At 45.4% G+C, this 20,552-nt stretch overlaps 1 protein-coding gene across 4 annotated transcripts in view; it reads left to right on the top strand.

The window, feature by feature from the left end:
- Positions 1-20,552, top strand: part of exd3 (exonuclease 3'-5' domain containing 3) — a 342,749-nt gene that overhangs the window by 109,191 nt on the left and 213,006 nt on the right. For all 4 annotated transcript variants that reach the window (XM_080212184.1, XM_080212185.1, XM_080212187.1 and 1 more), the window contains exons 7-8: positions 9,536-9,706; positions 11,353-11,517. In XM_080212184.1, coding sequence (XP_080068310.1) covers positions 9,536-9,706; positions 11,353-11,517 — 336 coding nt within the window. The remainder of the gene's footprint in view (positions 1-9,535; positions 9,707-11,352; positions 11,518-20,552) is intronic.

Consider the following 20,552-nt stretch of genomic DNA (forward strand, 5'->3'; position numbering starts at 1 on the left):
ACATCAACCCTATACATTGTGACACACACACACATTAACACATGTGCATGGCCATATTCATTAATCAGTGTGTAACATGATACTGGCATTGACGCATACACAGTACAGAATGGAATTTCAACATTTGCTGATGATATCAAACTTGGAAGTGTGGCAAACAGTGAGGATAATGCAACTCAATACAACAGGACCAAGATAGGCTAATGGTATGGGCAGACAAATGATGAATGGAATTTTATACAGAGAAGTGTGAAGTGACACATTTTGGCGGAAGGAATAGGGAGAGACAGTGTAAAGATTGTAAAGGATATGAGGGTGCAAAGGAAATTTACCAGAATGGTTCCAGGGATGAGGGATTTTAGCAGTAAGGTTCAGTTGGAGGAATTCGGATTGTTCTTCTTGGAGCGAGGGAGATTTGTTGGCAATGAACAAGATCAAAACAGGTTTAATAAAGTAGATAGATTCTTGATAAAATCAGGAGCAAATTATTGAATTAGTTGGGAATGTGGAACTGTAGTTACAGTAAGAACAGCTATGATCTCATTGAAAGAGGGAACAGGCTTGAGGAGCCAAGTGGCCTACTCCTCCTAATTTGTGTATTTGTAGAACAAGGAAAATCTCTTCCCGTTAACTGATGGTACCAAGAGGAGGACACAGATTTTCGATTTTGGGCAAGAGTTGCAGGGGAACATCGAGAGGAATGAATGGCACGGTGTTGACACTGCTGCCTCAGTGCCAGGGACCTGGGTTCAATTCCAGCTTGGGTCGTTCTCTGTGTGGAGTTTGCACATTCTTCCCCCTGGGTCTGTGTGGGTTTCCTGTGTGTGAGTTACGTTGATTGACCGTGCTAAAATTGTCCCTTAGTGTCAAGGGGACCAGCAGGGTAAATACATGGGGTTAAGGGGGTAGGGCATGGGTGGAATTGCTGTCGCCGTCGGCTCATTGGGCTGTATGATTCCAAGAATGCTAAAGACCTGCTGATTACGTGGGTGGCGTTTTGGACATGGTGAAGGATCAAAACTGTATGCAATACTCCAGCTGTGGTCTTACCAAGGCCCTGCACTAAGATATACCTACTTCTGAACTCAAGTCCTGTTGCAATGAAGGCCAACATACCATTTGCCTTCCTAATTGCTTGCTGCATCTGCCTCTCCGCTTTCATCGACTGGTGTACATGGACACCCAGGTCCCTTTGCAGACTTCCCAATATATCACCATTTCAATAATACTCTTCCTTTCTGTTTTTCACACCAAAGTATATAACTTCACATTTATCCACGTTATATTGCCCACTCACTCAACTTGCCGAAATATTAGGTTGCCCCTCAACCTTCGTCTTTCCATTGCGAGCAGCCCTAGTTTACTCAATCTCACCTCATGGCTAATGCCCTTTGTACCAGGCAACATCCTGGTAAACCTTTTCTGTACTCTGTCCAAAGCCTCCATCTCCTTCTGGTAGTATGGCCACCAGAACTGGACACAGTATTCCAAATATGGCCTAACCAACGTTCTATATAACTGCAACATCATATGCCAACTTTTATACTCTCTGCCCCGTCCTATAAAGGCAAGCATACCATATGCCTTCTTCACCACTCTCTCCACCTGTGCTGCCACCTTTAAGGATCTGTAGCCTTGCACACCCAGATTCCTCTGTGTGTTTATACTCCTGATGGTTCTGCCATTTATTGTATTGCTCCCCCCTGCATTAGATCTACCAAAATGCATCACTTTGCATTTATCTGGATTAAACTCCATCTGCCATTTCTCTGCCCAATTTTCCAGCCTATCTATATCCTGCTGTAATATCTGACAATGTTCATCACTATCTGCAACTCCAGCAACCTTTGTGTCGTCAGCAAACTTACTAATCAGACCAGCTACATCTTCTTCCAAATCATTTATATATATCACAAACAGCAGAGATCCCAGAACAGAGCTCTGTGGAACACCTCCAATCAGAAAAAGACCTCTCCTCTGCTACCCTCTGTCTCTGCAGAACGTAATTTCTCTGGCTTCTGACTGTAAGGGACATTTGCCTGTACTAATCTTTTTCTCTTCACATCTTTATAGAAGTTTTTGCCGTCAGTTTCTATATTCACTGCAATTTTACTCTCTAAAAATTTTTCTATTTTTACCCCCTTGATCACTTTGTTTGTTCTCTTTTGCTGAACACTCCCAATCCTCAGACTTGCTGCGTTTCCCATATCAATTTTATAGGTCTCCGCTTCAGATTTAATATCCCAAATTTATTTTGTAAGCCATGGTTGAGCACTTTTCCTCTTATTTTTGCCCCTGACGGGAATGAATAATTCTTGTAATTCATGTGCATGTATTCAGATATGAACCATTATCTATCCACCATTAGCCCTTTCGGTAAGGTTCCCCAATCTATCCTTTACCACTTCACACCTCACATCCTCATAGCTCCTTTAATTTTGATCCCAGATTCTAGTTTGAATTTAACTAAATCACTTCTTGCCTTAATGAAGAATTCTATCATATTATAGTTACTTTTCAGTAAAGGACCCTGCACAACACGATTGTTAATTAATCCTTTGCATAGTACCCAGCCTAGAATAGCCTGTTCTCCAGTTAGTTCCTCAATATGTTGGCCGAGAAAAGCCATCATGTACACACTCTGGGAACTCTTCCTCCACTAAGCCATTGCTAGTTTGGTTTGTCCAATCTGTATATAAATTAAAATCACCCATGGTTACAGTTGTACCCTTGTTTTTGCATCACTGAGTCCTTGTTTAATACCTTCCCTTACATCTTCACTACTGTTTGGGGCTGATTGACAGTCCCCAACAATGTTTTCTGTCCTTGGTGTTTCTTATCTCCACCCATAAAGATTCCACATCATGAATTATTAAATCATTATCCTTTGTCACTGTTGCATTAATTTCCTCCTTTATTAACAATGCTACCCCACCTCCTTTCCCTTTTGGTCTGTCCTTCCTAAATAATGAATACCCCTGGATGTTGAGTTCCTATCCTTGGTAACCCTGCAGTCATGTCTCTGTAATTATAGCTATTTCATAACCATGTATATCTATTTGTGTGTGTTAATTCATCTAATTTATTGTGAATGCTCCACGCATTAAGATATAAAGCCTTCAAATTTGCCTTTTCAAACTTATTAGTCATCTTTGCTTTACTTTGCATTTTGGCCCCATTTGTTTTTTACCCTTTTTTTTTCTGCCTTCCACTTTTGCTTCTTACGTTTCTGCCTTTTATTTCTCTCCTTGTTTCTCCCTCCTCTGTCTCCCTGCTCAGGTTCCTATCCCTCTACTATTCGAATTACGGAAATAAAATTGCAGAACCAAGTCAGGAAAAGATATTGAAAGGATCCCATAAAGAACCTGACAGACGCAATGAGCTGAATGGCTTGTTTCTGCATAAACAATAATGACTCTGTAATGTGCACACATGATGAGACATTCAACAACTTTCACACAACATAACATGCATATGCGCAAGGTGTCAAACATAGGTAGTTGAGGACAGTGATCCAATCCCACAAGTGTCCGTGCACACAACTTAACACCGTGAGTGATGTGGGTGCACAGCTTTATCCACCCCCAGACTAAAGAGCGCATGGCTGAACATCCCTGACAAACACGTGTGTTAATATGAACCCACGATTAACATGTGCAGAGCTTCAGGCCCCTCCGGAATGCAACCAGCGTGAATATGCCTGACTACTGCTTGTGTGCAACTTCAACCTCCCTTAATGTACACACGCAGCTTGACCCTGCACGAATAACACCATGTGATATAACTGGCCCCAAATAATGTGTGTATAAATGAAGACTATCCCTTCCACATGCACAGAGGTGCATAGTGGCCCCCAAACAAGTGCCTATTCTCTCATAGTGACTCTTGCACAAGCACCTGCACTCTTGTAGTGACTCTTAGATGCTGTGAAAGTGCAGGTGGTTGTGCAAGATTCACTACGAGTGTGCAGGTACTTGTGCAAGAGTCACTATGCTAGAAAAGATGCTTATGCAAGAGTCATTACGAGAGCGCAAGCACTTGTGCAAGACTCACTACTAGTGTGCAGGCACTTGTGCAAGAGTCACTACAAGAGCACAAGTGCTTGTGCAAGAGTAACTACATGAGGGGCAAGTTTGAAAAGAGATGTACGAGGTAGATTTTTTACACAAGAGAGTGGTGGATGCCTGGAACTTGCTGCTGGGGAAGGTAGTGGAAGCAGATATGGTAGTGACTTTTAAGGGGTATTTTGACAAGTACGTGAATGAGATGGGAATAGAGGGATATGGTCCCTGGAAGCATAGGGGGTTTTAGTAAGTTGGGCAGCACAGTCGGTGAAGGCTTGGAGGGCCGAAGGACCTATTCCTGTGCATTATCCAGCATGTTGCCTGGTCTGGAGGGTGTTAGCTATGAGGAGAGGTTGGATCAACTCAGTTTGTTCTCACTGGAGCGATGGAGGTTGGGGGTGACTTGATAGAGGTTTACAAGATTATGAGGGCATGGACAGAGTAGATAGTCAGATCTGTTTCCTAGGGTAGAAATGTCAAGTACCAGGGGACATAGGTTTAAGGTGAGTGGGGAAAAGTTAGAGGAGATGTGCAAGGCAAGTTTTTTACACAGAATGTCTGGAATGCGCTGCCCGGGGAGGTAATGGGTACAATAGAGGCATTTATGGGACAACTAGACAAATACATGAATAAGATGGGAATGGAAGAATACGGACTCTGTAAGTGTATACGGTTTTAATTTAGGCAGGCATCGTGATCGATGCAGGTTTGGAGGGTCGAAGGGCCTGTTCCTGTGCTTTACTTTTTTTTATTCTTTGTTGCAAGTCATTATGTCCTGTCAGTCATAAGCAAGGCGCCCTCCCCACTCAAATACATGCATGTGCAAAATGACGCACCCATAACAAAGCAGATACAAGGGTGGCACAGCGGTTCGCACTGTTGTCTCACAGTACCAGGAATTGTGTGGAGTTTGCACATTCTCTGTGTGTCTTCATGGGTTTCCTCCCACAGTCCAAAGATGTGCAGGTCAGGTGGATTGGCCAAACTGAATTGCCCCTTGGTGTCCAAAGATGTGTGGGTTAGGGGGATTAATGGTGTAAACATGTGGGGTTATGGGGTAATATACTCTGTCGGAGAGTCAATGCAGACCCGATGGGCTGAATGGCCTCCTCCCACATTGTAGGGATCTTACGATTAACCCAAGTACACAGTGTCATACTCGTATTAGCACAAGAGTTCCCCTCACACAAATTGATTCATTCATGTCAATGAGCGTTCAACGTGACACCAACACAAGCTATGCAAGTTCACACCCACATGAATGTTCATTCAAAGCAGTACATGCACAACAACATGCACTTAGCTTACTGCATGTGCAAAAAGAACCACTGAGAACAGCATGCGTACAAGGTGGCAGACTCACATTAATGAGACAGTTGTACTAAGGCATAAAAGGCTGCTAATGGCAATCCAACACTAAGAGAGAAATGGAAAGCAGAGAACTATGGTGCTTACGAGGGGACACACTCAATTACTCGTGTGCCAGGTGGCAATTGCATGAATGCGTTTGCAAGGCAATGCATCCAAAGTGACGCATCCACATCAGTGGATTGCAAAGCCTTAGGCATTTGTGCACATGCCACATGTCACACCAGACAGGGTCATGTGCCAATAATGATGCTCTATACCCAAAATGGCAGCAGGAAAGATGAGTCCAGAATGGGAATGGCAGCTCTTCCAACAAAGGTCACGTCACAAATTCCATTCCCTGGCTAATGGCTATCCCTGGCAGCTGATGAAACAGAATCTGCATGTTTGCAAAATTGATGCTGCATTTGACTTTGCGATGAGCTTCTGAATCTGGGCGGCACGGTAGCACAGTGGTTAGCACTGCTGCTTCACAGCTCCAGGGACCTGGGTTCGATTCCCAGCTTGGGTCACTGTCTGTGTGGAGTTTGCACATTCTCCTCGTGTCTGCATGGGTTTCCTCCGGGTGCTCCCATTTCCTCCCACAGTCCAAAGATGTGCAGGTTTGGTTGATTGGCCATGCTAAAATTGCCCCTTAGTGTCCTGAGATGCGTAGGTTAGAGGGATTTGTGGATAAATGTGTAGGGGTATGGGGTTAGGGCATGGGTGGGATTGTGGTCGGTGCAGACTCGATGGGGCAAATGGCCTCTTTCTGCACTGTAGGGTTGTATGATTTCATATCTGCACCACTACACAGATAGATATTTCCACCTCAGACACAGAACAAAGAACAGAAACAGGCCCTTCGGCCCAACGAGCCTGCACCGCCATTTTAATATTACCAGTCCCCCCCTCCACCCATGACCCCTATCTATTGTTTTTATGACATTCCACATTGAGGGAGACTAATTTAGGGACAATTTATTATTTCCAATCAGCCTAACAGCACATCTTTGGGGTGTGGGAGGAAACCGGAGCACCCGGAGAAAACCCACGCAAGCACGGGGAGAATGCGCAAACTCCCACAGACACCGGCCCAAATCCATGTGTCTGCACAGCAAACAGTGATAGTCACTGAGCTGTTGTGTTGCCCAGCATCTGGTCCCAGTTTAAGCACACACTAACGACATGAAGTACTAGGCCAATCTCGAACATTAAAGAGCAGCCCAAGTACGACCCATTGCGTGTATGCCCCTCATTGGCGAACAAGGCGGACCGACTTAAAACCTGTGAATTAAAAGAGAAAAAACATTATTATCATCCCATATCCTTTTACGTTACCAGGGACGTCCTACTGCTAATGAACTTTATTTAAAACAATCTCCTATATCCTCCCATCTCCAACCCACTCATGTGCCTGTCTAAGTTACTCTTAAACAACTCCAGCGTGCCTGCCTCCACCACCTTACTTGGCAGAGCATTCCATACCCCCACTACCCTCTATGTGAAAAACCTCCCTCTAATATCTGTGTTATACCTCTCCCCCCTCACCTTAAGCCCATGGCCCCTTGTCCTTAGTGTTTTTATCATAGGAAATAGCTTACCTCTGTTTACTCTATCGATACCCTTCATAATCTTATATACCTCTATTAGATCCCCCCCTCAGTCGCCGTCTTTCAAGGGAAAACAGCCCCAATTTGCTCAATCTTTCCTCATACCCGAGTCCTTCCATACCAGGCAACATCCTGGTAAACCTCCTCTGCGCTCTCTCTGGAGTCTCCACGTCCTTCCGGTAGTAAGGCGACCAGAACTGGACACAGTACTCCAAATGCGGCCTAACCAACGTTCTATACAACGTTCTATGCACAGTTTCCCACTGTGCTTCATCTGCTGCTGAATCCTCACCTATCCTCTATTTACATCTAGATTAGACTCTCCCAACTCTGTCCTGGCTAACCCTAACCCTAACCCTAACCTTCCATTCTCCTGAAACTTGAGCTCATTGAAAAGCCTCATTCACCTCTGACCTCTATATGGGATCACATCTGTACAAATTTCCATCTTTGTTGTGAAACCTCTTCACTGACTCGCCCTCCGGATTGCTGTGAACTCGCCCAGCCTCACAGCCCTCTCGATCCTGCATGCTCTCGAGTTTAAGGGTCCCCATCATTGTTGGAGATGCCTTTGGGGCCTTAAACCCTGGAAAGCTCTCTCTAAACCTTCCAGCCGTCCAAGTTGAGTGTCAGGCTTTTTACAAAATATCCTCCTCAGAAAGATCATGGAGCACTGTAGGATTTTAAAGGTACAATATAAAACACAAAAAAACAGTCAGGGTGTTTCCCAGTTGGGAGACAAAGCGCCTCTTTGCTGCTGCTTGTTAAAGTGGATGTTTAAGGCCATCCAGGGACTATGGGCACACACTCGCTGCTGGTTGTAAGAGAGTTTGCAAGTAAGATGCTGACTGAGGAGGATCGCCTGGTGGATCTGTGAGGATTTTAAAGTTAATTGCCTTGCAACATTGTTTGTGTTACCTTTGCAGTTTGGGGATTAGGCTCTTTGTCACTCCGTCTCTCATTGCCTGAGTCTCTCACTCTCTCTCTCCCTCTTTCCCTTTGTCTCCTTCCCATCTCACTCTTCCTCTTTATTTCTGTCTCCCTCTCTGTCTCGCTTTCCATCTCTTTCATTCTCCCTCTGCCTCTCCTTCTTTGTCTCTCCCCCTCTATCATTCTGTCTCTCTCTTTTGCTTCCTCCCTCCTGGTCTCCCTCCCTCCTTCCCGGTTTCCCTCCCTTTCTCCCTCCATCCCTCCCAGTCTGCCACCTTCCCTCCCTCCCTCCCTCTCAGTTTCCGTCCCTCCTTCACGGCCTCCCTCCCAGCCTCCCTGCTTCCCTCCCTCCTGGTCTCCCTCTGTCCCTCCCTCCCAGTCTCCCTCCATCCCTCCCTCCCGGTCTCCCTGCGTCCCGGTCTCCCTGCGTCCCTCCCGGTCTCTCTTCCTCCTCCTCCCCCGCTCCCCCCCCGCCCCCACCCCGGTCTCCCTCCTCCCTTCCTCCCTCCCTCCCTCCTGCTCTCCCTCTCTCCTTCCTCCCTCTCTCCTTCCTCCCATCAGTCTCTCTCCCTCCCTCGTTCCATCTCACCCTTGCTACATCTCCCCATCACCCCCCTTGCCCCTGCCCCCGCACCTGCCCCTTGCCCCAACCCCTGTCCTCACCCCACTGGCCCCCCCGCCCCCACTCCTCTGCCCCCCTGCCCTTCCCCTCTGTCCCCTACCCCCTCCCCCCTCACCCCTTAAACCCCTCGCCCCACCCCTCGTGCCCCTGCCCTCTCACCATCTGCCTCCTCCCCTGCCCCCATCCCCCTGGCCTGCAGAAATATGAAATGAATAAATAAGGTGCCCCTCCATTCCCAGACTGAATCAACACTGCGAGACACTTGTCCTGAATTTCCATCACTTTGCATTGTTTTACCTCACCTCGGGCAACAGTTTTGGATTGAAATCCCACTAGTGTGTTGTAGTCGGGATTACTGTCTTGCTGAGGTTTGTGTGATTGGGGATTTTTCCCTTGGCACTTAGGTGGGGTTGAGTGTGTGCTTAATTATTGTTTGTAACAATATCCAAATATAATAATTGAAGAAAAACTATGGAGGAATGTACAGGGCGATAAACACTACCTGTACTCCCTCATTGCCTCCAGTCTCACTCCTCACACACTGGCTGTTTTGACTGCAGGAAGGTGGTTAGCGAGCATGAGGGCTTCACTTGTCTTCCTCCTTTGTTTCCTTACGGTCTGATGGGAAGGAAAGTTTGAAGGAACGTGGCTCCGTAAAAAGCGTCTGTCTGCCCTGTGATTGCCAGGCACTGAAAGCACCTTTTTGTCTTCGGTGGTGCATGGCATTGTGACATTTTGCATGTTTACGGGATAATTAGTGCAGACAATTGCCTTTTCACAGGCTGCTGTTGCGGTGAAATGAAGTGTTAAGGAATCTGGATTGCCGTACACTGTCACAGCAAGTGGGATGGGGGACAGAGAGCAACAGTTACTTTGCTGAATAAATTAGCAGTCTCCTTTTGTCTGCTTGCAGATTAGGGGCCTCCCTCTTTTTGTTCACCCTCCCTTTGTCTCCTCAGCTCCCAGAAGAAGCAAGGCGAGGATTTGCTTCCCTCACTGACCCACTGGAAGGGCTCCTGGTCATGTTGGAGAACAGCCACGACTGGAGAAAGGGGAAGGCGCATTCCCTGGCACATTACATCATCGAGCAGTTCAGCAATTGGATTACAGAAGATGTCCGAGTCCAGCAGGTTGGCGAAGGAACAAACAATCCAACACAGATTGCATTCTGAACTACCCTCGACACCGGGGTATAGGGACTTGTATCCGTGAGGGGAGGGGGCATGGACAAGCTTGTAGTTTACTAGCCAATTAAATTGAAGGAAACATATCAGACTGGACTGAAAAATGTTACATTTGGGAATTCATTCTGGTTCCCAAAAAGCATTTTCTCTGGCAGCTGCACAAATTAATATAGCATTTCCAATATAAATATATATCTTTCTATCCCTGTGTGTCTTTGCCCTATCCTCTGGCTCTGTATGTCAGTTTAAGGGAAACACAGAACTGTTCCAATGGGGAAAGAGGCCATTCAGCCCATCATGTCTGCCCTGGCTCACCTAACAAGCAATTTGTTTATTGCTGTTCTTCCATCTTCTCCCCATAACTGTGCACATTCTTTTCAGATAACAATCTAACTCCCTTTTGAATTCTTCTGTTGAACCTGCCTGCACCACATTGTCATGCACTGTGTGAAAATGTCTTCCTTATATCACTTTTACTTCTTTTGCCAATTGCTTTAATTCCATGCCCTCTCATTCTCCGTCATTTCACGAGTAGGAACAGTTTCTCCCTATCTACTCTGTCCAGATGCATCAAAATTTTGAACATTTCTATCAAATCAGTCACCTTTTCTCCGAGGAGAACAGTCCCAACCTCTCCAAAGCGCAAAGTCAGAAAAAAGAAAGACAGTGCCCTGTGCTGAGGTAACATTAATGCCCTTCTGCTTAAAACCCCCATTGCTTTGGTGTTGTACTCCTTATCTCTGTATCCGTCTCCAGTCCGATAACACTTTGGTTTGGCACATTCTGCAACCCTTCTCTTCACCTCACTATTGACACCCAGAACCACAGTTTGAATAATAACAAAGTTCTCAACAGATAGACTGAAGTTCATGGAACTGTATCCCAACAATAGAATGAGGCACATGCAACGGCACCCTGATGTTTGTCTGTAAATAATATAAGGTTATGAAACTGTGTGAATAGTTCTACTCAGTAATGATTACAAGTTACATACAAGCATTTTTTCAGTGATGATAGAGCTTAGATGAGTGCTTGAAATGTCATAGTATACAGGGCAATGGACTAACTGCTGAAAGATGGACAGACACTTGACAGTTGATATATGACGGGCCAATGAATCCCTTTTTATGCTGTAAGACTCTACGACTATGATACGTGTGTGAGCTGTTCTGTTCAGTTCTTTTTTATTCACTGTGGGCATTACTGGCAAGGCTGGTATTAACCATCCAAATTTCATTTTTGAATGTGGTGGTGAATTGCCACCTTGATTGGTTCTGGTTTGTTTTAGCAACTTTGATAAAACTGAGTGGCTTGCTAAACCATTTCAGAGGACATTTAAATGCCAGCCACATTGCCGTGCATTTGCAGGTCACGTGCAGACAAACCAGGTAAGGATGACAGATTTCCTTCCCTCAATGACATAAGTGAATCAGTGGTGGTTTTAATGACACGTTGGTAGTTTTATGATCACCATTATTGACACTAGTTTTATATTCTAGATTTATTTAATTAATATAATTTAACTGGTGTGATGATGGCATTATACCCTTCCTCCCGTGTTCCTATCCTTCATCGTGTTTTCCTGTTAACAGCCCATGAAACAGCCCATGCTGCAAGCGAGAGTCTTCTCTTTACTCACTGAGGTTCCCACTAACATGCTGGATCAGCTGATCAGCCTGTATGAAGTAGACAAGGCTGACACATCCTCCCAGCTTGGTCTGATCAATGAGCTGTGCGTCAAGTGCAAGTACAAAGAGGTAAGGTGCATCCTGGAATGTGTGGATTGTTGGATAAACTCAGCTGATCATTGTTATGTGTCCTTTATAAATATGCAAGGATTCTCGTTGTTAGCGTCCATTATCTTTTAGTTTCCTTTTGGGGGAGTTTGAAAGAGGCCAGGAATATCTGATAGCTTGATAAATCTGGAGAGTATTCAGAAGAATCTTGCTTATTGCAGGAAATTATATTTTCCACAGTGGATTCTGTTTTACAATATGTAGATATTCAGTAATATTACTCCCCTTTCCAGCCTGGACACGGTTAGTTGGACAGTTCCCATTCCTGGTCTGAATCCTTTCTTCTCCAAATGTACCCATCATTTTTCCCTAAGGAATGTTGCAATTTGGAGCAGCTTGTATTTTGCAGCAGTCACGGCGTGGTACCCTTCACAGCAAAATGGAGAGATTAACTTGTTCAGTCAAACCCTGGAGGTGTTGTACTCCTTATCGCTTTTGTCCGCTGCAATAAATGGCAACATTTGTGTGCATGGCAGAAAACACTTCAATTTCTCTTTTACCCGCAGTATTGAATCTAATCAGGAGCTGCATTCCTCCACCATGCATCTTCTCAGATGGTTGAACAGTTTGGTGTCACTGACTTTGGAACCTTGTAATCACAGCTTCTCAATTCCTTTTCAATGCAAATGATGGAGGTAGCCTGGCTATTTGTGGATCACTCGAAAGCCATAACTGGGATAGAGCCAGCAGACAGTGTTGCTGCTCCTGTGATATTTCCTAACAACTATCTGAGCAAGCCAAGCTGTGCCAGGGAGAATAGGGGGATGATTGACAGAGCAGCTAGTGTGTCACGGTCATCTGCTGCACTTCAGGCTCTGAAAGGGTGTCTGGTTGCGAATAAATGAAACTCTCCAGCCCTTTCTTTACATTCCTGTGAGAAGAAAAGAGTCTGTTGTCACTGTTGGCTATCGGAGAGGGAAAAGAGGCTATTGTCACATGAGCAGGGCAGCCTGGCAGGCAGGGCATGGTTCACTGCCCCATGATATCGCTGAGTCTGCCGAGAATCCACATTCAGGCCTTGTCACTTTTGATTTGAGGGTATCACAATGCAATTAGCTGTGATATTTCATAGCCAGCAGTGGTGACCTCCCCCTGGACTCAATGCTCAGCATTGTGTGCTGTGGCTGGGATCGTTAGTCAATGCTGCATCACCCTGACCTGCCGAACCCTGGGGGGAAGAGAACACAAAAGCCTTTCTCATGTTCCTGCTCCTGCCCTGCTTTTGTCAGCCACCAAGAGGAGAAAAGTATCTTAATTTGACCCAAGTGTTTTCTTTGCTGTGATTTTTATGTACCCTGGGAATTTATTCACAAATGTTATTATTAGAGCAGGAAAATCTGGCAGCATGTGCTAAAGACCCCCGTCAATTATTTAGCTTTGGTTCTCTCTGCGCCCTGTTACAATCCAATCTGTCAGAGCTCGGCATTAACCCTTCACAGTGTGTGTTCCAGCCTTTTGTCTCCAGTACTGCGAGAATCCTATCGCCGTGTTTTGGGGGAACTGTTTATTAATTCTTTGAGTAGAAACTTGTTTTGTGACTTTCTATTTCATGGAATTAATACAGCTGTTCAAGATTACAAGTTGTGATAGTGTAAATGAGGAATATCTGTTTCCAGTGGCAGAATGATCAGTAGCCAGTGAACACAGACTGAACCAAACTCAAAAGAGGCAGAGAGGAGATGAGAATTGTTTTAACACAGCACGGTATTATCATCTGGGAAACACTGCTAAGCATGGTGGAAACAGATTCAATAGGAACTTTTAAAAGGGTATTGAATAAATAGTTGAAAAGGAGAAATTTACAGAGCTATGGGGGGAAAAGCAGGGAAGTGAGACTAATTAGATAAGTGATTGAAAGAGCCAGCATAGACAGGATGGATCAAATAACCTATTTCTGCACTGTGTCATTCTATGATAAAGTAACTGACCTGATGATTCAGTGATTAAGTGGTTGCTCAGTGTGATGCTAATCAATGCAGACGAGGCTGTGCCATATTACCTGGACTCATCCATGTCAGTGGCTGTGGTATCATAGAGTCATAGATGTTTACAGCATGGAAACAGGCCCTTCAGCCCATCCATGCTGCCCTTTTTTTTAAAACCTCTAAGCAAATCACAATTGCCCGCATTTGGCCCATATCCCTGTATACCCATCGTACCCATATAATTATCTAAGTTCTTTTTAAAAGATAAAATTGTAGCTGCCTCTACTACTACCTCTGGCAGCTTACTACCTCCAGACACCACCTTCTGTGTGAAAAAATTGCCCCTCTGGACACTTTTGTATCTCTCCCCTTTCACCTTAAACCTACGCCCTCTAGTTTTGGACTCCCCCACCTTTGGGAAAAGGTATTAGAGTACGCCCATGTTTCCCCACTATGGGAATGGAAAGAATTGCCCAACATCTACAACGCAGAACTTGGCCATTTGGTCCAGCTGGTGTTTACAGGCCACACACGCCTCCTGCAATTCTGATTACCTCCTCCCAGTCCATCTGCCACTCTACTCCCTCATCCCCCAGGAATGCAAGTTTCCCTAGAAACAGTGCTGTCTTCTTCAACCAAGTGTCATCTTCCATTCTAAGTTCTTACTTTGACATGTTAGTGGCTATTTTACATTTCTCTGCTCTTTTACATGACTCTGGCTCTTCCACAAGTAGAGACTGTTTGCCACATCTACAGTATTGAATCCTGTCATAATTTCAAAGACCTCTATCAAGTTGCTCCTCAGTATTCTCCTTTCTAGAGCAAAATGCCCACCCTGGTCAATCCTCCCTGTCAGTTGATAGGCAAATCTTTCCCACACTTTTTCCAGGAATCCTGTGTACTCACTCGTCATCCCTCAGGAGGTGTGTGGTTGTAGAGTTGGGTAAGGAAGAATTCTGCCCTGCTGATGAAGAATTCTGGTTTCAGCCTGTGTGCTCTGACCAGTTTCAGCTGAAACTATATTTGGTTGGGCTAAAGGCAGGAAAAATGAAAGAAGCAGCAGGGTTCCATCGCTTCTGAGTGAGCTCTCCTGGAACACACATGCTCATTACACTGAACTGGACATGGCTACAAAACACCTTGTGGCTGATGGCTTGAGGCTGTTGACACTCTGTCTCCTGTTTCCACTGATAGGGAGATCAGTGACCAGATAGTTGGCAAAAGAAAGTTTCAAGTTTATTTACTAGGGTCACAAGTAGGCTTACATTAACACTGCAATGAAGCTGCTGTGAAAATCCTCTCATTGCCACACTCTGGCATCTGTTCGGGTACACTGAGGGAGAATTTAGCACAGCCAATGCACCTAACCAGCACGTCTTTCGGACTGTGGGAGGAAACCAGAGCACCCAGAGTAAACCCTTGCAGGCAAGGGGAGAACTTGCAGACTCCACACAGACAGTCACCCAAGCCGGGAATTGAACCCAGGTCCTTGGCACTGTCAGGCAGCAAGCAGTGCCACTGAATTCAGGAGTAAGGGATTTTGGTTTTACACCGTAAGATGTGATAACCTGGAATGCACTTGCTGAAAAGGTGGTAAAAACAATTAAATAATAACATTGAAAAGGGAATTAGATAAATATTTGAATAAGAGGAGCAGGAGAATATAACTATTAAAATAGTTCTCTCAAAGAATGGTCTGCTGTGCTGTTTGATTCTAGTCTCACCAAAAAAATTGTCATGAAGTCCAGAAGGTATCCAGTGCAAGTGCAACAGGAGCTCTGCCAGTGTTAGCAGATTCAGAAAAGGCAAAGCTTGGCAGGTGGCAGCACCTGGGAAGGCAGGTGGTAAATTCTCAGTGTGGACTTAGTCATCCACCTTACAGCCATCAGCTTCAGTCTCTAAAAATTTAGGGTCATCACTCTCTTCCTGTGAGCTGGGCTTTTGGGTGGCGGAAGGTGACTTGGCATTGGTTATCTGGATTCCAGGGCAGTGCTCGAGAAGGTATTCAGAAGTTGCAAGTAACAAGCCCCAGTGCTACATTTAGGCAGAAGCAATAGGGGGAGTTGCCTTATCTTGAAAAAGTCTCAACAAGGGTTTGTGGTCAAATAAATAGAAGCAAAATACTGCGGATGCTGGAATCTGAAAAAAAAACAGAAAATACTTGAAAATCTCAGCTGGTCTGACAGCATTTGTGGAGAGAGAATAGAGGCAGCATTTTGAATCTGAATGACCCTTTGTCCTGACTTGAAATGCTGCCTCTATTCTCCCTCCACAGGTGCTGTCAGACCTGCTGAAATTCTGCAGCATTTTCTGTCAGGGTTTGTGGTCAGTTAGCATCATGAAATGTCTGCGGTAGACGGATTGATGGAATTTCTTTTACACCAAACACGACTGCCATTCCTCTTTCTCAGCCTGAAAATTCTGGCTCTGTATTCTATAGGTGGCATGGTAGCACAGTGGTTAGCACTGCTGCTTCACAGCTCCAGGGTCCTGGGTTCGATTCCTGGCTCAGGTCACTGTCTGTGTGGAGTTTGCATATTCTCCTCATGTCTGTGTGGGTTTCCTCCGGGTGCTCCAGTTTCCTCCCACAGTCCAAAGATGTGCAGGTTAGGTTGATTGGCCATTCTAAAATTGCCCCTTAGTGTCCTGAGATGTGTAGGTTAGAGGGATTAGCGGGTAAATGTGTAGGGATATGGGGATAGGGCCTGGGTGGGATTGTGGTGAGCGCAGACTCGATGGGCCGAAGGGCCTGTTTCTGCACTGTAGGGTTCTATGTTCTAAAGGGCCCTGGATATGTGTGCAATAGGCCTTCCTGTTCTCTGTATCCAGTAGTGTGGCAGTACCTCCCCAACCCTGTCAGAAGAAGCATCACATGTCAGAATGAGTTCCTTCTTGGGATCAAAATAGGCCAATAAGTTGGGTGCAAGGAGTTGTTGAACTTTATTGAAAGCCTTCACCTGTAGTATCTCCCAAGACCTCTGTAGTAGCTCCCAAGACCTCTGTAGTAGCTATGCTATGTAAAAGGAGGCCAAATTGGGATAGATTTTCTGTAATAAGTTACTAATCCCAGAAAGGTGTTTCATGGAGTTGGTGCTTTCTTAATGACCTTTACTTTGTCCTCTACCAAATGTAAACCTTTGTCACCCACCCAATATCAAAGAAGGCACTTCATTTGCTTGACAAACACATTTTTCCTTCTTCAGTGCCCCCAGGCTCTCGAGAATTTCTGAAAGACATTTTCTAAGTTTGCCTATCCATACTGATTATGGTCTGTGAGTTAGAAAGTTCAGGATCCAGTTGCAGAGGGAGGTGCCGAGGCCCAGGCCACAGAGTTTAGAGATGAGTTTCATGGGAATAATGGTGTTGAAAACTGAGCTGTCGTCAATAAATAGGAGTCTGACATCAGTGTCCTTGTTATCTCGGTGTTTCCAGGGTTGAGTGCAGGGACAGGGAAATGGCATCTGCTGTGGACCTGTTGCGGCAGTAGGCAAACTGTAATGGATCCAGTTAGTCCAGGAGGCTGGAATTGATTCATGCCATGACTAACCTTTAGTGGCTTTTTTTAGTGGCTTTTTTTAAATGCAGGTTGGGTCCTGGCCAAAAATATCTTTGAATTGCCAATTTGTTAATTCCACTTTCCAATCTGTGTCTCAACATTTAATTTAGGGGTGACGAGTGGAGTGCCCCAGGGATCGGTGCTGGGGCCTCAGCTATTTACCATTTATATAGATGATCTGGAGGAGGGAACCGAGTGTAGGGTGTCAAAATTTGCTGATGACACCAAGATTGCTGGAACGGCAAATTGTGTGGAGGGTGTGGAAAGTCTGCAGAGGGATCTAGATAGGCTGGGCGAATGGGCCAGGAACTGGCAAATGGAATTTAATGTTGGCAAGTGTGAAGTTGTCCACTTTGGTAGGAATAATGGTAGGAAGGATTATTACTTACATGGCGACAAACTGCAGCATGCTACGGTGCAGAGGGACCTCGGGGTCCTTGTGCATGAGTCGCAAAAACCCAGCCTGCAGGTGCAGCAGGTGGTCAGGAAGGCGAATGGGATGCTGGCCTTCATAGCGAGGGGGATTGAATATAAAAGTAGGGAGGTCTTGCTGCAACTGTACAGGGCACTGGTGAGGCTGGAGTACTGTGTGCAGTTTTGGTTGCCGCACTTACGCAAGGATATTTTGGCCTTGGAGGGAGTGCAGAGGAGGTTCACTAGGCTGATACCGGAGTTGAGGGGGTTGAGCTATGAGGAGAGGCTGAATAAACTAGGCTTGTACTCGTTAGAGTTTAGAAGAATGAGGGGAGATCTCATTGAGACATATAAGATGATGAATGGGTTGGATAGGATAGCGGTGGAGAGGCTCTTCCTGCTCAGAAAGGACAGTAGGACTAGAGGGCACAGCCTCAAGATAAGTGGGGGGGGGCAGTTTAGAACGGAGTTGAGGAGGAACTTCTTCACTCAAAGGGTGGTGAATCTCTGGAATTCTCTGCCCGTTGAAGTGGTGGAGGCTGCCTCGCTAAATATATTTAAGACGCAGGTAGATAGGTTTTTGATAGGCACGGGGATTAAGGGTTATGGGGAGAAGGCGGGAAAGTGGAACTGATCCACTTCAGATCAGCCATGATCTTATTGAATGGCGGGGCAGGCTCGAAGGGCTAGATGGCCTACTCCTGCTCCTATTTCTTATGTTCTTATGTTCAAATTCACAATGTTCTATCGGTTTTCATAACTTGGCCAAACATTCCTGTGTTGGGTTCCCTAATGGTTTCCCTGCTCGTTAAAGCGATATGTCTGGCACACAGCAGAGGGCTTCACATCATCATGGGTTTTTTTTAACCAAGTTTGTTAAAGTCGAAGTTTATTTACCACTTCACAAGTAGGTTTACATTGACACTGCAATGAAGTTACTGTGAAAATCCCTTAATAGCCACTGTCTAGCATCTGTTTGGGTACACTGAGGGAGAATTTAGCATGGCCAGTGCACCTAACCAGCACGTCTGTGGTGGAAATTGGAGTACCCGGAGGAAACCCACCTTAGCAAATCTGCTAGTTTGTTAAAAGTATCAATGTAAAAGTATTAAAAGTTAAAAATTAGTGGCATCTGGATCGGTCAGACTTTTCTTTATGCTGAATGATGGATCCCCATGGTGCTGTCAATAAGATTACCTTCTGTTTTACATCTATCCCATCATTATTCGCTCAGAAGAAGTTACACATATGCTCTGCATATTGGGAGCCACAATGTGGAGATGCCGGCGTTGGACTGGGATAAACACAGTAAGAAACCTCACAACACCACGTTAAAGTCAAACAGGTTTATGTGGTAGCAAAAGCCAACTAGCTTTTGGAGTGCTCACTGCTCCTTCGTCCTGCTACCAAATAAACCTGTTGGACTTTAACCTGATGTTGTGAGACTTCTTACTGCGTATTGGGCTCAGGATTCTCCACGTGCATCATAGGGTTCCTCCTTGCCGGAGGAGAGTTGCTTGTTTTTGACTACGGATGTTGTCTGGAAAAAAAGATTTGTTTTAATGCTGGTCACCAATGTAATAATCTTGCCAAGATCAGTCTTCCATCACCACAACTCTTCATTTACCAAATGGAGAACAGCATCTACAGCTTACAGTGCACAGAGACCCACAGAATACCAGTGTGGGTTAAGGCAGTGGGGTTTAAGTCCCTGCCACTCCCTTCCCATTGGGCAACCCTTAATGAATATATCTAAGATGTTCCAATCAAAACAAAAGCCTTCCATAAACAAAATCCTTTAAACAAGTTGAATACAACGAAGACTAATGCTCACGTGATACTGGAAATTGAGTCCTTTGATTGAACTCTACAGTCCTCTGGATTCACTTGAACACAGTAAAAAGTCTGACAACACCAGGTTTTAGTCCAACCGATTTATTTGATAGTAGACTCACAAGCTTTCGAGGTTTCCCTCTTCGTCAGGTGAATGGAGAGTTCTGGCCTCAGACAGAACATATAACGCACAGACAGTTTAGAGATTACTGATTAGAATGCGAATTCTTACATCTAACCTGCTGTTCAAGACCTGAAGTGGCTGACAATGTGAGTGGAAGGAGCACTGATCACAGGTTACAGAGATGTGTATTGTCTCCAGACAGTACAGTAAGTGAGGTTTTGCAAACCCAGGCAAGTCACGGGGGTTACAGATAGTGCGACATGAACCCAAGATCCCTGTTGAGACCGTCCTCATGTGTGCGGAACTTGGCTGTCAGTCTCTGTTCAGCGACTCTGCGCTGTTGTGTGTCGTGAAGGCCGCCTTGGAGAATGCTTACCCGAAGGTCAGAGGCTGAATGCCCGTGACCACTGAAGCGTTCACCAACAGGAAGGGAACAGTCTTGCCTGGTGATTGTCGAGCAATGTTCATTCATCCGTTGTCATAGCGTCTGCATGGTCTCCCCAGTGTACCATGCTTCGGGACATACTTTCTTGCAACGTATCAGGTAGACAATGTTGGTCGAGTTGCAAGAGTATTTACCATGTTCCTGGTGGATGGTATTCTCACCTGTGATGATGGTATCCATGTCGATGATCCGGCCTGTCTTGCAGAGGTTGCTGTGGCAGGGTTGTGTGGAATTGTGGTCACTGTTCTCCTGAAGACTGGGTAGTTTGCTGCAAACAATGGTCTGTTTGAGGTTGTGTGGTTGTCTGAAGGCAAGAAGTGGGGGTGTGGGGATAGCCCTGGCGAGATGTTCATCTTCATCAATGATATGTTGAAGACTTCTGATATGCTGAACAGAGACTGATAGCCAAGTTCCACACACATGAGGACGGTCTCAACAGGGATCTTGGGTTCATGTCGCACTATCTGTAACCCCCGTGACTTGCCTGGGTTTGCAAAACCTCACTCACTACTGTCTGGAGACAATACACATCTCTGTAACCTGTGATCAGTGCTCCTTCCACTCACATTGTCAGCCACTTCAGGTCTTGAACAGCAGGTTAGATGTAAGAATTCACATTCTAATCAGTAATCTCTAAACTGTCTGTGCTTTATATGATCTGTCTGAGGCCAGAACTCTCCATTCACCTGAGGAAGAGGG

The sequence above is a fragment of the Carcharhinus amblyrhynchos genome, chromosome 25, assembly GCF_965287045.1.
Source record: "Carcharhinus amblyrhynchos chromosome 25, sCarAmb.v2.hapA, whole genome shotgun sequence".
NCBI lineage: Eukaryota > Metazoa > Chordata > Chondrichthyes > Carcharhiniformes > Carcharhinidae > Carcharhinus > Carcharhinus amblyrhynchos.